This window comes from Adiantum capillus-veneris, chromosome 24 (assembly GCF_014529385.1).
Source record: "Adiantum capillus-veneris isolate H3 chromosome 24, ASM1452938v2, whole genome shotgun sequence".
NCBI lineage: Eukaryota > Viridiplantae > Streptophyta > Polypodiopsida > Polypodiales > Pteridaceae > Adiantum > Adiantum capillus-veneris.
In genome coordinates, this window is record NC_140954.1 from 39,494,217 (window position 1) to 39,512,304 (window position 18,088).

The 18,088-nt window shown below is 43.7% G+C and overlaps 1 protein-coding gene across 2 annotated transcripts in view; it reads left to right on the forward strand.

Moving 5' to 3' along the window:
• Window positions 1-17,715, forward strand: part of LOC147426239 (Mo25 family protein) — a 68,224-nt gene extending 50,509 nt beyond the window's left edge. For both annotated transcript variants that reach the window (XM_086497998.1, XM_086497997.1), the window contains one exon: window positions 17,197-17,715. In XM_086497998.1, coding sequence (XP_086354124.1) covers window positions 17,197-17,267 — 71 coding nt within the window. In that variant the 3' untranslated portion in view covers window positions 17,268-17,715. The remainder of the gene's footprint in view (window positions 1-17,196) is intronic.
• The last annotated feature ends 373 nt before the right edge of the window (window positions 17,716-18,088 follow it).

An 18,088-nucleotide genomic window follows, 5' to 3' on the forward strand; every position in this document is an offset into this window, starting at 1 on the left:
TTTGGAGAGGCCCTTGGTATCTATGATCTCTCAGTTGATTAGAGCCAAGGTCTTTGTGCTACACGAGATTATTAGAGCAGAGTTAGTGGCGCCCCCCTATTGAGATAGAGGCGGTTACCAGATTAGTCTCCTTTATGCACAGCTTATGGGACACTACCAGGGACAGATATGCCAGATTGGCCCTTGAGTCCTCCAAATAGTTAGCTTTACAAGGGAAGTTGGGACACATCATGCCGGTTTGCACAGATGTCATCATGGTTCCAGATACATGGCTTCATTATGGATAGCTTGCCTCCCTTCCAGTACTCCCTTGATGCACCATCGTTGTCTCTTACACGGGTGGAAATTAGTAGACTCATTCGCTAGGACCTGACCAGTTGAACTCTAGGAGGACATGGATAGAGTCGGCACAGGAGTTGGCACGAAGATGGCTTTCTATAGGGAGCATCTTCTCCAACTCATAGGGGATCGGTTTGGTGATCCGACCCACCTATATCGATACACATCTATCTCATGGGTTACAGTGTGCCATTGATAATACGAACATCTTCACACCAGCTTGAGATTGAGACTGGTAGATTCCGAGGGATACCAACAGCTAACAAGATATGCCGCCTGTGCCATACAAAGCCAAAGACAGAGATGCATTTTATATGTCAGTGCACAATGTATCACGAGATATGGGGTCGCTTCCACTATCTATTCAGAGAAAGCTTCATACCCTTCTCCAGAGTCATGAACTATCGGGACCAAACATGTCTTGGACTGTATCTATTGGAGTTACATAGAGATAGACATTGGATAGATAGAGAAGCAGCCTCCACTGCAAAGCTCAGCTCATACTCACATGCGTGGTACTCTCATTAACTGAGCATTGGAGCTAGGGAGATCGAGACGCCCACGATTGAGGAGAGGAGCTTCACAGCATTGATGAAGACTACAACAGAGGATTTGAGCCATACTATCTCGACAGCTAGAGTACAGATGAGGATGGATTCATCACCCATTATATCACCCCCATTATATCACACTATTGTATTGGGCACCCATTGTATCAATGATCACACATACCCCACACAGTTCCAGCTAGTAGCACTTCTAGATTCATTTTAGTATTTCGTTTTTTGTGCCTAGACATGGTATCAGATTCACCAGTTTGTAACGGATTGGTCTTACAAGTCATTTTGGCCTTTTGAAGATGTTAATATATCATCTCTCTCTCTCTCTCTCTCTCTCTCTCTCTCTCTCTCTCTCTCTCTCTCTCTCTCTCTCTCTCTCTCTCTCTCTCTCTCTCTCTCAGCAAAAAATGGGGCTTGTAACCCTTTGCATTACATAAATTCCGTGAAAGATATACAATGAAAATCTTGGGGAAAAATTCCTTATAGACCACAATATACATCAAGGGATAAGGTACTCTAATCAAGAAGTGGCGATGAAGCTCTCTGGTTGTGGGAGGCCTGCAAAAAACTACCAATCTCTCTCTCTCTCTCTCTCTCTCTCTCTCTCTCTCTCTCTCTCTCTCTCTCTCTCTCTCTCTCTCTCCAATGTTGAAAGTGAAAATGGAACCTACATAAGTGAGAAAGATGCTTTGACTAAAGATCTCAAGGGAGAACGTGCGTCATGTAAGAGTTAGCTTGGTACAAATGGGACAACTTAGAATGGTACCACAGGTCCACAATTACAAGAAGGGAGAACGCGCGTCATGTAAGAGTTAGCTTGGTACAAGTGGGACAACTTAGAATGGTACCACAGGTCCACAATTACAAGAAGAAATAAAGGAGTTATAGTCACTTGTTGAGAATGGCAATAGTACGATAAAAATATCAAGTGGATACAAGTGGCTGAAAAGCAAAAAGCTAGCCTCCACCTTCTTCTCCTAGTATCATATATGATATATAAGCTGAAGAGAAGAGGAAAATGCAGGCTTTATATGTATAAGTTGTGGGATGGAACAAGAACAAAAGTCTAAAAGAGTATGCATTGGCTTGATGCGTAAAAATAGGGGCAAAAGAAAAATCATCCATAGATGCATGGAGAGTAGGGAAGGATGTCTCCAGGGTGAGACCACTTATAATGCGTAGCAGGACTAGCACCATGTGCCAACTGAAAGAACAGACTTTAACAGACGTTTAGCACTTCAAAAGTCTAAAAGAATATGCATGTAAGAATAGTGGCAAAAGAAAAGTCGTCCATAAATGCGTGGAGAGTAGGGAAGGATGTCTCCAACAAAATGCATAACGGGACTTGCACCACGTACCAACTGAAAGAACAGACTTTAACAGATGTTTAGCACTTCAAACCACATAAGTGAAAGAGAGAGAAAATGCACATGAGACACGGAGTGCCAGAGTTCCACTCCCAAACGGCAATGGCCCCCAACGATGGCACCCCTTTCAATAATTCTTTATATTGCTCTGACAAAGTACAACTCTGTGGCTCTGCTATGCTTCTCCACATGGTAGAATTGCCAGAGAGAGGCCACAAGGCTTACATGCCACATCATCAGCGCTATGCAATATTTGTGTGTGTACCCCCTTGTATCTTTAGGCCACTTGGCAAGAATCTATAAGTTGGTGAGGACTTCTTCTCTTCTTCTCCTTTTGCTAGGGTTTAGGCCCCTCGGCCATGATCTACATTTTGGCTGGCTTAGGCTCAGGGAGTCCTAACTCCCCTTGGTCTTCTATGGTTGACGCGTCAACAGTTTGTGGCATCCCCCCTCTTGAAAGAAGAGTAATCGTCCGTGATTATATCTCCAAACAACTCAAGTTAGATAAAACATATATGAGGGTCATTCTATGGGTCAATCCCGGCGGTCATTGAGTTTTCTGATTCCATATCGGAGTTCTTGATATTATGGTATAGCAAAATTAGCCATTACACCCATACTATGTTGATCTTTAAAGGGGTTTCTCTGTGCACTAAAGTCACATACCCAGGCAATCTCACCCAATTAGGAATAGTCATTCAATGGTTTGACACGTCACGATGCAACACAGGTGCTTACAAATGCATGTTACAAGACATAAAAACAAACAACGCCGATGAACACTCCTCCCAAATTAACCGTCTTAGGCATGAATATTTTCAACGATGACCTTATTACTCCCCTCGCAAATAACCTAAGAAGGTCTGGCCCATGAGATATAGAGGATTGCTACAACCAAACACTCCCGAGACTGCAACTTGCGTCGCTTGGAGGTTCCAAGAGTACAACTAAACGCTTTCCAAACCACCGTCTGCGTTGTTCAGAGGTCTCCAGCTTACAACTAAAACGCTCCCCAAACCACCGGTCTGCGTCGTTTAGAGGTTCTACAACTAACATGAACACTCCTCTCAGGAAAGCCCAAGCCAAGGATATTCAAACAGTATCATACACCATTATTTCTTCAATACTCCTCCCGAGAAAGCCCAAGGCAAGAGTAAATCATGAAAGTTAAAAACGAGCATCAAACAATCTCAAATCAGCAATCTCCCTCACCAATATAAGTTCAAAACAAATCTATTCTATTTCAAATAATTCTACAGATAGTATTGTCAAACAAAGTTCAAAAAGTGTCTTAATACAATTTAAACTTAAAATCATTCCGGGCTGGTCTTTGTCAATCAAACTTCAAGAACAATTGGCTTGTCGTTCTATCACAAAGTGATGGTATGGTTCTGAATCTGGATGGTCGAAAGTCGACTTGCCATTGTATCCTTGGATGGTGACCGAAAGAGCACCAATGAGTGGTACAACCTTTTGAGTTGCCTTGTGGCTAGCTCAACTTCAAGTTCTCCAACGAATTGATCATACTCAAAATCCATCTGTTTCACGAATTCTGGATGGATGAAATTCTCGGTGGCTCTTGGGATGAAGAACATTAGTGCCTTGAAGCGATTAATCTTTCCATAAGCTCTACATAATTTGTTGGAACCTTCAAGAGCGATGCCATAAATGTCGGGAATAGGTCCCACCGCAGTTTTAGCTCGCTTGGTAGGAGGTTTCTCTGGAGGCTTATCCCCTTTAGAAGGACAGTTATTGTAGGCGTGTCCCATGGAAACATTCAAAGCATCGGGCTTCTTGTAGTAAGGTGTCTTGTTGCGATGTAACTTTTGTCAAATGAGGTCTTGCTGGTTGAGTCTAGTTGTCACGAGAATCGCGAGAATTTGTTCGTGGTGGTTGAGGATTCTAGTGTTTGTTGGCAAGTCGTCCATGACAAATTCTAGCCTTATTTTGAATTGAGTTAGAGTTGCGCGCAAGAGGCAAGCACTTGAATGAAGATTGGTGCTTAGGAGCTTTGAGAAATGTAATTGCTAAGCGAGTTACTTTTTGGTTTCTTTTTTGGAAAAGTGGATGCTTTTCCGTAAAGGAGAATGTGTCGACATTGCATAGGTGCATGAGATTGCTTCCGGGAACATTTGGACGGTGTGTGTGACCATAAGGTTAACAAATGAGTTTTTATTGAGTTTTGCAGGTTCAAATATTTTTAAGTTGTGTATATCCACCTAACTTATAAGTGGGCAGTGAAGGCCATAAAAAGCAGGCAGAAAACTAGGCGCTCCCTCTGCAGCAAAGCCTTCTGAGCCTCCCACAAAGAAGCCCTCCACTGAAGAAGGTGATACGTCCAAGAAGCAGTCTAAGTCTTCTTCGGGACGAGGACAAGGACAAAAGAGGCACTTTTCTGGCAAAACTTTTGAAGAACGGAAAGCTCTTAGGGAGGCCAAGAAATGCTACGTTTGTGAACAGGAAGGACATTTTGCAAATGAATGCCCACAGAAGAAGTCATAGGATAAGGATGACAAGTCATACCATAAAGGGAAGAAGCCAAAGCCAAGTGCAGGACTTGTTCCAGATTTGGTTGGAGACCAGCCAAACACAGATGCCACGGAGCTGTGCAGAGCTTGGGGCAATGTTAGAGACCAGACAATGCTGGTTTTCTTTGATCCAGGAGCCTGTGCAAATTTCATATCACCAGAATTGGCATCAAAGTTGGGCATTCGTGCAGAGGAGATGGGTATGACAGGGGAGGCAGGTTTGGCATGCCCAGGACATTCAGAGCCTGTTACTCCCATTCTGGGAAAGCTTCGTCTGCACATTCAGAGCTATGTGGATGCGGAAGAATTTCATATTATGCCGCTTGAGGGCTGTGATGTGTTATTGGGTATCCCATGGTGTTACAGGTTGCATGCTATGGTGGATACTTACAACAAAAAGATTACCCTTGTACATAGAGGAAAGACTCATGTCCTTGATGTAAAGCTTAAAGGCGAGTCTGTTCCAGTTGTTTCTACTTCTGCTATTTCATCTGTAATAAAGAATCATCTTTCTGCGTACTTGATCTTTGCAAAAGAAGTACCTCAAGTTGTATCTAATTTGTCTACCTTAGATAAAGACAAGTCAACTTTTTTGAGTGGTTTCAGTGATTGTTTTTCGGACTCTTTGCCAGGGGAGTTACCTCCTGAGAGACCTGAGGATCATACTATAGATCTTGTGCCAAGTTCTAGTCCACCGAATAGACCACCATACAGGGTTAGTGCAGCCCAGCAGAAAGAGATTATGGGTTAGGTCAACGAGCTTTTAGAGAAGGGGCTGATTCGGCCCAGTTCATCCCCTTTTTGTTTGCCTGTACTCTTAGTGCAGAAGAAGGATGGTTCATGGCGCATGTGCATTGACTATCGCGCCTTGAATAAGAATACTATCAAGAACAGGTTCCCCATACCGAGGATAGATGACATTCTTGATCGGCTTGAGGGAGCGTCATTGTTTACAAGAATAGACCTAAAGAGCGGGTATCATCATATACGCATTAGACCAGAAGATGTCAATAAGACTGCGTTTAGGACAACATTTGGTCTCTATGAGTTTCTTGTCATGCCATTTGGTCTCACAAATGCTCCTGCCACATTTAATAGGATGATGGACAGAATTTTTAGACCACATAGAAACTTCGTGGGTACCTTCTTTGATGACATGATTGTCTACTCAAAGTCTGAAGAGGAGCATAGGGATCACTTGACCACAGTTTTCAATGAGCTACGCAAGAATAGGCTACTCATCAATGCGAAGAAAAGTGAGTTCTTTTTGCAAGAAATTCACTTCCTTGGGCACATTGTTTCAAAGGATGGGGTACGCATGGATCCCGCTAAAGTGGAAGCAATTAGGTCATGGCCAGACTTGAAGTCCGTACATGACATTCGAAGCTTTCTAGGCTTATGTTCCTATTACAGGAGGTTCATCCAAAATTTTGTTGAGATTGCTTCTCCACTCCATGCACTGCAAGGAAAAGGAGTTCCTTTCAAGTGGACAGCCAAGGAAATTTTAGTGTTCAAACACTTGAAAGAGAAGCTGACTTCAGATCCGGTAATTATTTTGCCAGATCTTTCTAAACCTTTTGTGGTTCAATGTGATGCGTGTGGCCATAGTCTTGGTACAGTTTTAATGCAGAATGGCCAAGTAGTCGCATATGAGAGCAGAATTCTTTTGAAGACTGAAAGGAACTTGCAAGTCTATGAGAAAGAATTGCTGGCAGTAATTCATGCTCTCACTAGTTGGAAACACTATCTGCTAGGGGCTGATTTTGTTGTCCAAACGGATCATCAAACCTTGCGATATTTTCTCACACAAACGAAGTTGTCTGAGAAGCACATGCGATGGGCAAACATCTTGTCAATGTTCCATTTTCAGATTGCGCATGTGCAAGGGAAAAAGAACGTGGTGGCTGATGCGTTGTCATGAAAGCCCCAAATTTCAGCAGTGTCAATTCCGTACCATTGTGAACTAGACAAAATGAAGACACAATATGCTGAGATTCAGATTTTGCAAGGATCTATGACCAGTTTGTTGATGGGCAACATCATGAGCACTATATGCTTAAGAATGACTTTCTCATGATGCATGGAATGTTATGCGTTACTAAACAGTTACGGCCAAAGATTTTGATGGAAAGTCACGCTCCACCTTATGCTGGGCATCGTGGAATTGATGCGACAGTGAAAGGGGTTGAGGCATTCTTCTATTGGCCAACTTTACGTCAAGATGTTGACACATTTGTAAGATCATGCTTAGTATGCCAAAAAGTCAAATTTGACAGACAAAAGCAACCGGGATTGTTGCAGCCATTGCCGATCCCTGATAGGCCATGGGAAAGCATAGCAATGGACTTTATCTTTGATCTTCCAAGAACGCAAACAGGCAATGATGGGATTTGGACTATCATTTGTAGGTTCAGTAAGCAGGCCCATTTCATTCCTGTGAGGAAGAAGATAAAGCCAGAACACATGGTCAAGATATTTATGAGCAATATCTTTAAATATCACGGGATGCTTGAGTCAATTGTCAGTGACAGGGATCCACGTATGACGAGTCTTTTCTGGAAGGCATTGTTTGAGAACATGGGCACTACGCTAAAGTTCTCTTCTTTGTTTCATCTGCAAACTGATGGACAGTCAGAAGAGGCAAATTCTACTGTTTTGGACATGCTCAAATGTTATGTGTCAGAGCACAAGGCAACTTGGGAACACCATCTTCCATTGGTTGAATATGCTTACAATAACACTGTGCATATGTCAACAAGTAAGGCACCATTTGAGATAGTGGAAAGAGGGAAGAAAGTCCCGCCCATTTTGCAGACTAAGGACAAGATTTTTGAGGCAGACAAGTATGTGCAAGATATGGATGAAACATACAGGAAGATAAAGCTTGCTCTTGAGAAGACTCAGGCTAAGCAAAAGAAAGCTGCTGATCGTCACCGTCGTGAACTTGTATTTTCACTTGGTGATTGGGTGCTTTTGTGCTTTGAAAAGGCCAGGTTAAGGAAAAGGAAAGGCAAGGAACGCTTGTTTCCTAAGCTCAGTATGCGATATTATGGTCCTTTTCAGATTTCAGAAAAGAAAAACGATGTAGCTTACAGGTTAAAGCTACCAGAAGGCTGGAAAATACATAATGCTTTTCATGTTGCCTTCTAAGACCCTTTGTTGGTGATGTGCCAGAGAATATGCTTGATGAGGAACAACCCGAAGTGGAAGAATTGGATGAAATCCTTGTTCCTGAACAGATATTGGCACATAAAGAAAGAAAGGTTAGAGGAAAGGTTGCAAGACGCTATTTGGTGAAGTTCAAGAACTATCCATCATTGGATGCCAAATGGATGGAAGAGTTTGAATTGCTTGATTCACCTCAGCTATTGCAATTGTATCTTGAAGCCTTTCAAATGGAACCCACAGTGACTTGATGTAGACTTTTTGGAGCAAGGCAAGAGCATGCATGGTTCATGATGCTCAAGAGAGTAGTTAAGCAATTGTATCTACTCTTTCCATACAGAATTTAGCTAGAGAAGTTTGTGCTTCAGAGTACACTAGAAGGCTTCTATGCTTGATATATGTGTCGTAGCTAGGTTGGTGGGATTGTTTAATCGTCCAACGCTACATTTCCGGAAGCATGTATATCTTGGATTCCCATCATAGAATATATGTGATATCAGGAGATACTGCATGTATTATTGGCATGCAAGCGAGGTCTCTTGCAGTATTTCAAGGGTGGGGTGTGTCACCAGGAGGTGTATTTTTCCTGTTGCCTTCCGTAAATAAGTACTAGATATTTTTATTTTTTTACTTGTTTCCCCGGGACCCTTGAAAAGGTGCAAGTGGACATTGTATGGCCAGTGTGAAACGGTTGCGGCCGAATAGGTTTCTCACATCGGGAGTCTAGGTCGGTCAGTCTGGGACTGGTCGGGCCAGTTAGCACTGAATTCTGATGAGTATGGAAGCCCGTGTGCGCCAAATGAAGTCTGGGCCACTCGGAAAGTCACTTATAACTTTATAAGTCAGTGGGAACTAGAGAATTAACTCAAAAGGGGTAAACTGGACACATGGCGGTTCCAGGTGGATTTTCCACTTCCATCAGCAAGAGGGGGCGCCCAAGAGAGAGAGGGGGCTGATTTTTCACACAGAAGTGAGCTACAGTGTGTGTGTGAGTAGTGGGTGCAGGCCTAAAGCTTTAATGGAAACCTTGCCTTCTCCTCTGTCTCATGTAGCGCGATGATTTGCTCTCGTGCATCTCTCTCTCCCCTTTGGCACATATGGTAATGCCCCACTAGATGGGCTACTTAGTTGAACATGTACAGTTCTGGGGGTTTATGCGCGTTTGCCAAGGCAAGAGCCTTCTGAACAGGAACCGGATTAGCTAATTGCTAATCCCCCACAGGTACGCACAATTCCATCGCGAAAGATTGCGAGTTCGGAGAGTTTTCTCGCGTGAAAACTCGTCCAATTCACAGGGGAACTGTCTCATTGCGTGCGGGAGCCCTTGGGACACGCGTAGGCGTGTTCGCTCCGCTAAAAACGATCGGAAACAGCGAATTACAGCCTGCTGTGTTTTTCTGCAGGTTTAGGGTTTCGTACCTAAACTGCAAGGGAACACCGGGGGAGTCTCGTGAGAGCCTTGGGATGCGAGTACAGGCTTTTGGGCACCCGGCAGTGAAAAAGAGGGAATTACAGCCTGCTGAAAGTCTGTGACAGCTCATCAGAAAGCTTCCAGATAGTGAGGGAATCCGTCCTAGACAGGTGCTTTTGACCTACAGGGGTTTTTGCGTCGTTATGCTGCCAAAATCAGGTCGAAAACCTGCGTTTTCAGCCCTCGCCAGGTTTGGACAGCTTTGTGAAAGCTTGTGCGAAGTGGTCGGATCGTCTACTTTAATTTGAATAAAGAAATACCGAAAGGGGCGCCAGTCTTTGGGGCCTACAGGGTGTCGGTCTCGTGTGCGCAGTGACATTCTAGTCGCTGGACGCAACTGTGTTCTCTTCCCTTCTCAGTGCTCTGTGAAATAGTACGGCCCTCTACGTTGTACAGGCCGGTTATAGAGTTCTCTTCCAAGGAGTTGCTTTCCGAGTTCCGAGTCTTCAATGGTGATGCTTTTCATGTTTAGATGGGTTTGATCTATGAGTGTTTGTTTGTAACTTTGTAGGTGTTCTCCCTTCGAACGGGGGAGTGGGAGTACAGGGAGGCAAGTGCTTCTGCATGAGAAAAGTGCTCTGTGGAAACAGAGCGAGCCCAAATACCGTGAGGTTGGGAGTAGATCCACAGATTGAGAGAAGTAACTTTCAAGTTTAGATCAAGGAGTAGACGTTCCCGAGGAGGGACTTTGTGTCCAAGGCAGAAGGGTAGATGCTAAGATTTCTACTGGAGAGGACTCTAGGTGTAGAGTCAGAATAAAATTATAGGGATGGAATGCCATGAGAACATTGGCTCTCAAGGATTTCAAGAGTTGAGAACGTTGGCTCTCGAGGATTCCAAGTAAAGAATAAAGGTTTGTCAGATTAGGGTTTTGCCTTGCTATTAAGAGTTGAGAACATTGGCTCTCTAGGATTCCACGTCAAGAGTAAAGGTTCCAGAGTTGAGAACATTGGCTCTCGAGGATTCCAAGTAAAGAATAAAGGTTTGTCAGATTAGGGTTTTTCCCTGAGATTAAGAGGCAAAGGCTTCCGAGTTTCATGGAGTCTGAGATCTAGAACGGAATGTGGAAATAATTCTGGTTCATATGCTTGTATGATGAGTTCTCCCTAGTAATAATGATACTTTTTAAGGAAAAGGGACAAGCCCATCTTTTGGTCCCCAATACTATGTCGATCTTCTTTATCTCTATTTTAGTTGGCTTCAATTCAAGGGATAAAGTCTATTTATTTGAGTATTTTTGATATTGTTGTGTGCTCCCTTTTGTGATAGCTAAAAAGAATCTTTTCCATGCATTTAGCTCATGCGGGGCTATGGAGGACAAACCTGGAGGGGTGGAGGCCTATCAATCCTCTGTTGAGTCCATGCTGTTGAAGTCACCTCCAACACCCAAATATGCACAATAGGTAATGCATGAGATAGCTTTGGACAATAGCTCGTTCTTGCAGATGAGTAGGAGCGTACAAGAATCCAATCAAAGTATCACCGATTTGTATGGCAACATAAATGGCTCTGCCAGCTAACAGAGTACGATGGTGTCTAATAGAAGCCACATAGCGTGGACCCACGGAGATGTACACTCCATAACTGCAAGTCGTGTGTCCTGCAGTAGGCTCCTTCTCTCAAAAGGTGCAACATCGTGCACATATAAGATTGCCAAAGGTACATGGGCTGCGTCTCTTGGTGATTCCATTACTATTTGGGGAGGTATTGTTCTTTCTGATCGTTTTCCAGTCTCGCTGTGTATTTCTATTCCCTCTTGGAGGGGATGCCGCATTCCAGATAGAGTGCTTTTTGATGAGGGTCTCACATAGGAGATTCAGAGGATTTGGTCAATGGATGCCCATTGGTTTCGATCCCCAGCAAACCTCCTGGGCTCATTCTTTATTCAGTCTAGCAGTGCCTGTAGAGAGGCTGCCTTGATTACTTGTAGAGAGCTTTGATGCAAAGTAATTCCTTCATATACCTTTGAGCTTAACTCAAAGGCTTTTGCAAGAGTATTTTTAGGACACATTTCGAAAGCAGACATGCAGAGTTGTGAGTGGAGCTTCATTCTGTTCAAGAGTTGACATCTGACGTTTCCCATCATGCAACGGTATCTTATTGGATATCCAAAGCAGATAGGATGAACACACATTTCTTTGCTATGCAGAGAAACAGGCCAGGAAGCTTTGCATGAGAGCCTTAGAGATTCCCAAGGTCCTTGCAAACTCTTCCGAGTGCCAAGGTTTGACATTGCCTCTGGTTTTATGAGCAATTATTTGCTGTAGATCCAGCTACTCCAGGGATTGTGCAGACTAGAGAGCATATATGGTCTCACTTACGGCCATCGGTTATAGAGGATACATGTTTCCAGCTCATGGCTCCTCTTTTACAGAGCTATATGATTTAGAGGATACAAGTTTCCAGCTCAAGGCTTCTTCTCTTGTATAGAGATATATGATGTTCGTAGTTTGGATGCATATACTTGCCCAGGGGAGAATGGGCTCACCTGAGGTATCTTCTTGACACACCGGGATGTTTGGCATGGGCAGTTGTTGAGAGTTTTAACTGGCCAGTACACAGTAGAGGGTGGTACCAATTCAATTACCTGTTAATTTCACACAGAGGATTGAGAAGAAGAGAGAACACAGATGCGTCCAACGACTAGAATGTCATTGTGCACACGAAGACCGACACCCTGTAGGCCCCAAAGACTGTTGCCCCTTTTGGTATTTCTTTATTCAATTGAAAGCAAACGACCCGAACACTTCGATCAAACTCTCACCAAGCTGTGCAAACCTGTCAAGGGCAGCAATTGCAGGTTTTTGACCCCATTTTGACAGCATAATGGCGCCAAAATCTCTGCTGGTCAAAAGTACAAGCCTAGGACGCATCCCCTTGCATTTTAGAAGCTTCTTGGGGACTGTAAGTAAATTTCAGCATGCTCTAATTTTCTGTTTAGGTCATTGGCAGGTGCCCAAACTCCTGTATAACCACCTCAAGGCTTCCCGGGTGTTATCTTGCGGTTTAGGTGTGAAACCCTAAACCTGCAAATAAAGCAGCAAGCTTTAATTCTCTGTTTGGGATCGTTTTGAGCGGAACAAACACTTCTGTGAGTGTTTCAAGAGCTCCCGCACGCAATGGTACACTTCCCCTTGATTTGGACGAGTTTTCACGAGAGAGAGCTCTTTTGTTTTGCAATCTGTCGCGATGGAATTGTGTGTACCTCTAGGGACTAGCAATCAGCTAATTTGGTTCATGTTCAGAAGGCTCTTGCCTTGCCAAACACGCATAAATCCCACAAGACCGTACATAGTCATCTGAGGAGCCAAACTAGTGGGGCATTACCACGTGTAAGGGGCAGAGAGATGCACAAGAGCGGAATCATCGCGCTCCATAAGACAAGGGAGAAGGCAAGCTTTCCGTTAAAGGTATGAACCTGAGAATCCACTCATAAAACTGAAAAATTCGGCCCGCTCTCTCTTTTGGGCACCCCCAACTGGAAAGAGACCTTCTAGAGGTGTGTGTTGACCAGCAGGTTGATCTCCTACTGACATGTGTCCACTATGCCCCTTATGGTTCAGTTTCCTAACACCTCCCAACTTATAAAGTTTTCAGTGACTTGTCGAGTGGCCCAAATTCTTTTGAGGCGCGCACATGCTTCCATACTCATCATAATTCAATGCTAATTGGTGTCACAAAATGATGAAGTGGCATGACCTCATACATCCACTTCTACAGCCTTTTCCCATACCCTCCCGTCCTTGGGAAAGCATTGCCATGGATTTTATTTTTGAGCTTACCAAGACTCAAAGTGGGTATGATGGCATTTGGACAGTCATCGAGAGATTGAGTAAACAGGCCCTCATTATTCCGATAAAGAAGACGATTAAACCTGATCATTTGCTTCATAGATTTTTCGATTACATGGCATGTTGAGTCCATAGTCTCAGACAGAGACCCCCGATTTACTAGCTTGTTTTGGAGGGAAATCTAGGAGAACATTGGCATGCGGTTGCAATTCTCATCCTCGTTCCACCCACAGACAGATGGGCAATCTAAGATAGCCAATTCAGTGGTTTTGGATTTATTTAAGTCTCACATTTCGGATCAGAAGACTCAATGGGAAAAGTGGTGGAGTTTGCCTATAATAATACAGTTTATTCATTTGAAATCATTGAGGGTGCTAAGAAGGTTCCACCATTGTAAGCACCAAAGATTTATTTAAGTCTTACATTTTGGATCAGAAGACTCAATGGGAAAAGTGGTGGAGTTTGCCTATAATAATACAGTTTATTCATTTGAAATCATTGAGGGTGCTAAGAAGGTTCCACCATTGTAAGCATATCAGTATACGAGACATTTGGACATTGTTTTTGCCAAGGTTTGCGAGGCTCTTGAGAAGTCTCAAGCACGGCATAAGAAGACAACTAATAAACATCGACGTGAATCGTAGTTGAAGGAAGATGATTGGGTGCTCTTACGATTTGAGAAGGCACGCCCGAGAAAAAGTAAGGAAAGGAGCGGCTTTTTCCAAAGCTAAGTATGCAATATTATGGCCCTTTCCAGATTCAAGAGAAGATAAATGATGTATCCTTCAGACCGAAGTTTCTTGAAACTTGGAAGATTCACAATGCTTTTCATGTGAGTCTCTTGAAACCTTTCAAGGGTGAGGTGCCAGTCGACAAGGAGCCTAAGGAGCAACGTGAAGTGGAAGAGAGTGAGGAGATACTCGTTCCCAAACAGATACTGGCTCACAAGGAAAGGAAAGTGAAAGGTAAAGTGATACGACGGTTCTTAGTGAAATTCAAGAACTATAAAGCATTGGATGCGAAGTGGATGGAGGAGGAGGACCTGACAAATACTCCTCAGATCCTGGAACTTTACCTTGAGGCTTTCGGTCTAGCTTCGTCTATTCCGAAAGATCCCGTGGATCAGTAGGGTTGAATATGGTACAAACGGGACTGCACAAGAGAGGAGTCACTCCGCTTCTTTGCACAGGTTACCCAGATGGAATAAAGTCACTGGTTTTCTTTTGTTTACAGGGATATTGACGAGCTGAGAGTATTATGTTGTATGACTTTATGAAAGTACTTTGACATGGGCATTCCCGAAATGATTCTGATTTACGTGTGTTCTCTCATGTGAGTCGTGTCTGAGTGCATGTTTGAAAGACGAAATGATTGCAGCATTTCGGTCTTGAGATTCCATACGAGATGGACATGATAGCAATAAGAATTAGTCAATCCGACATCAGTGAGATCCGGTGTGGATTTAGATGCGATTGCTAAACACATTGCCGAGAGGTCATGGTCCGAGATCTTGATGGACTTCATGTGATTTAATTTGAATGTGATGTGGATGTTCAGTGACTGTCGTCTTTGTGCAAGTGTTGGATTTGTGTCGTCTAGTGCGTCGGTACAGTGTCTACTGAACTAGTTTCTGGCTTATGTTTGATTTTGCAGGCGTAATCAAGGGCGATTACAATTCTTTCAAGAGGGGGGGATGTCACAAAATGATGTCGTGGCATGACCTCATGGACAAAATGATTTTATAAGTTGTTCCCAACTTATGGGGTCCCGTCCGATGGGGCGCTTGGGGACACTAGGATTATAAAATTAAAAAGAACCCAAATCACGTGGAGTGCTGACGTGGACAGCCTATATCGACGCCCGTAAAACGTGTTGGCTGGCTGACTTGGCAGGCTGTACGGGAATTCGTGATTTGCGCTGGCTACTGTGAGAGCTAGCTTTTGGGACCTGATGCTTTTGAGAAGGCCTAGGGCCTAAAAATTTGTAATTAGAGGCTCTCCCCCCTCAGTTTTGCTGAGAGCACTGAGCAAAGAAGAACCTCAGATTTTGTACTTGCTCAAGCATTAATATAGCAATAAATACTGAAAGGGGCATGAGACTTTGGGGCCAATACCTTTGGGCACGGAACCACGCTGGGCCGTGTCGTCTCTATCAAAGTGTGATAAAATTTGTGAAGTGATTTTGTGTGTGTCATGCCAGATTTCCGACTCGGGGTGTCCAAGTCTATTACAACTGGCATGACCAATCATCGACTGATCGACCGACCTAGATCCTCGATGTGAGAAACCCGTTTGTAGCCGTTTCACACTGGCCATGCAATGTCCACTTGCACCTTTTCAAGGGTTCCAAGGGAAAACAAGCAAAAATAAAATAAATGGAAATATGTAAGAAATATTTGGAGAAGGCAACAGGAAAAATACACCTCCTGGCGTCAGAGGTGGTCAGGTTATATTCACATGTGGACGTATGCTTGAGTCTACATGTTCTGGTCTCATATCCCTTGTTCCAAAGGGAGGAGACACCATTTATCTTCGGCGGTGGAGGCCAATCACCCTTCTCCCTTCGACTTGTAAGATTTTGGCCAAGATGATCAGTGCTATTTTGCGCCCCTTCTTACAATATCTTGAGATTAATTTTGTCGAGGACATATGTATATTGGACGATCTATTTTGTTTTCATCGGGTAGTAGAGTGGGCCAAGTGCACAAGACCAGTCTTGCACTACTACTCCTTGATTTTGAGAAGGGATACCATAGAGTTGACTAGGACTTCTTGGAGTGTGCATTATCTGGATGGTGTTTATGCACGCTTGGATCAGAGGCGTTTCCGATTTACCGTGAGTACAGTAACCATTGGGGGCATCATTGGACACAGATTTGTGCTTTATAGATCTGTGCGTCAAGGTTGCCTGCGAGCACCATACTTGTTTTTATTTGTGGCAGAGGCTATGTCAGTTTTCCTCCAAGCTCAGCAGCCTGCCTTGAGAGGTTTGATCATGCCTTTGCTATAGCAGAGGAACCAGATTTGGTGGATCAAGAGTATGATGATGATACCTTATTGTTCTTGCAGTATATGCTTGGCTTCTCTGGATATGACTTGAGAGCTCTTGATGTTTACTTTGCTAGTGTTGCCCGCATCAACAGGTACAAGTCAATGGCATCTTAGTGGATTCTGATGATATGCCTACATGGGGGGTTCTGAGAGGGTTTCACCTGGTTACGCCTTGGACAAACATGTAAATATGTGGGATTTCAGGTTGTAGTAGGCATCTGCCCTTAGCAGCAGGTTGCCCTTGTATTGCAATCTTGAGGAAGCTATGCCACTGGTCCTCTCAGCATCTGGTAGCATCTCTCTTTAGCTGGTAGAGCTCTGGTGGTCGACCAGGTTCTCCTTTGTTTAGTTTGGTTCATTGCTTCATGTTCGATACTTCATGCAGGAGTCATGTCTCAGCTTTAGACGCTTAGTTAGGAACTTCCTTTGGGGAGGCTCAGAGGGCACTCTTGATACCAGAGCACCGGCCAGATGGTCTACCATCATCTTTTCTAGGACAGAGGGTGGCTTGGGTATCATTGATCCAGAGATATAGAGTAAGGCACTGACTTAGGAACAAGTGTCCCGCCTCACGCAAACCTACTAGGCGGGCATGTACATGGCTCGTTACCCAGAAAAGGTACGTCTACCTCACATATGGCCGGGCACAGCCACAAAACAGCCCTCACTCCCTAATCTGCTCCTGGTCCATAACTTGTGTGCTGATAGTCAAACAATGCTTCATCCAATAATGAACATCATCCAAATGGCTTTTTGCGCATATTTCTTGAGAGTTTCAATGAAGTATGGCTCAAATTACTATTCTTTTCCTATCTTGTTTGCATGTTAGGGTTAATAAAGGAAGGCTTTTGCTCGTATGGTCATACTGTGAAATTCTTTCTCGTGCTGATTGGTTTGTCTAATCTATGCATACCTTGTAAAACAGAGGATGAGCAGTTTGAGGAAGAGAAGGAAATGGTCGTCAAGGAGCTTGAGGGTCTCGCCGATCAGGAGTAAAGAGTTTGAAGGCTTTTCAAGACTAATTTCTATAAGCAAGGAAAAAAAAAAGGTGAACCTTAAAAGTTTTCATTGTCACTTAGTATGGGGAGAACACCCCCCCCTCCCCCCCCCCCCAGGGCCCCCCGCCTTTCCAGTGGGCCTCTCCCAAACGCCCAAATGTACACTTTCCGTAAGCAAGAAATTCTTGCCACGTGTACAATATCAATGTTCAAGATATTCTTACCTCATAAATATGCAGAGTTGACTGGTGACTAAGGATCTCTTTGCTGCAAGAGAATTGTGGATGCACCAAAGTTACCTCACATAATAGAATTGTGATAGAGAATGGTAACATGTGCAAATTCTGATCGCTCTCCCTCTCTCTTTCTCTGTGGCCCAACAGCTTGTTAAACAAGGTGAAGAATCACACAGGCATTCTGAAAGAAGATAAATTTGTTTTGACCCACTGACTATTAAGAGGAACACTTTCCAAGTTAAGAATACACACACAAGAATGTACACCTATCTATTTTCTTGTCTAAGGCATGTTTTAGCATGCAAAAAAAGGACTTTTTGGTGTCACCGTGCCAATTTCATCAAAGGTTAGTTACATGTGGCTATATGAAGGAGTGAAGAGCCTGTTGAGGAGATCAGGGGAGAGTCGGTCTCAGAGGCAGATTACAAATTTCAGTTTTCTTTAGACTCGTCATTAGGCAGCCAAAGGAAAAGCTCTTACAGCTGACACAACATTGATGGAGGCAGCATCAGAGGACCCAGGTCCCAAACCTTTCTGGCTCAGCATGTGAGACACTCAATCATTGTACTTGACCATGGAGAAT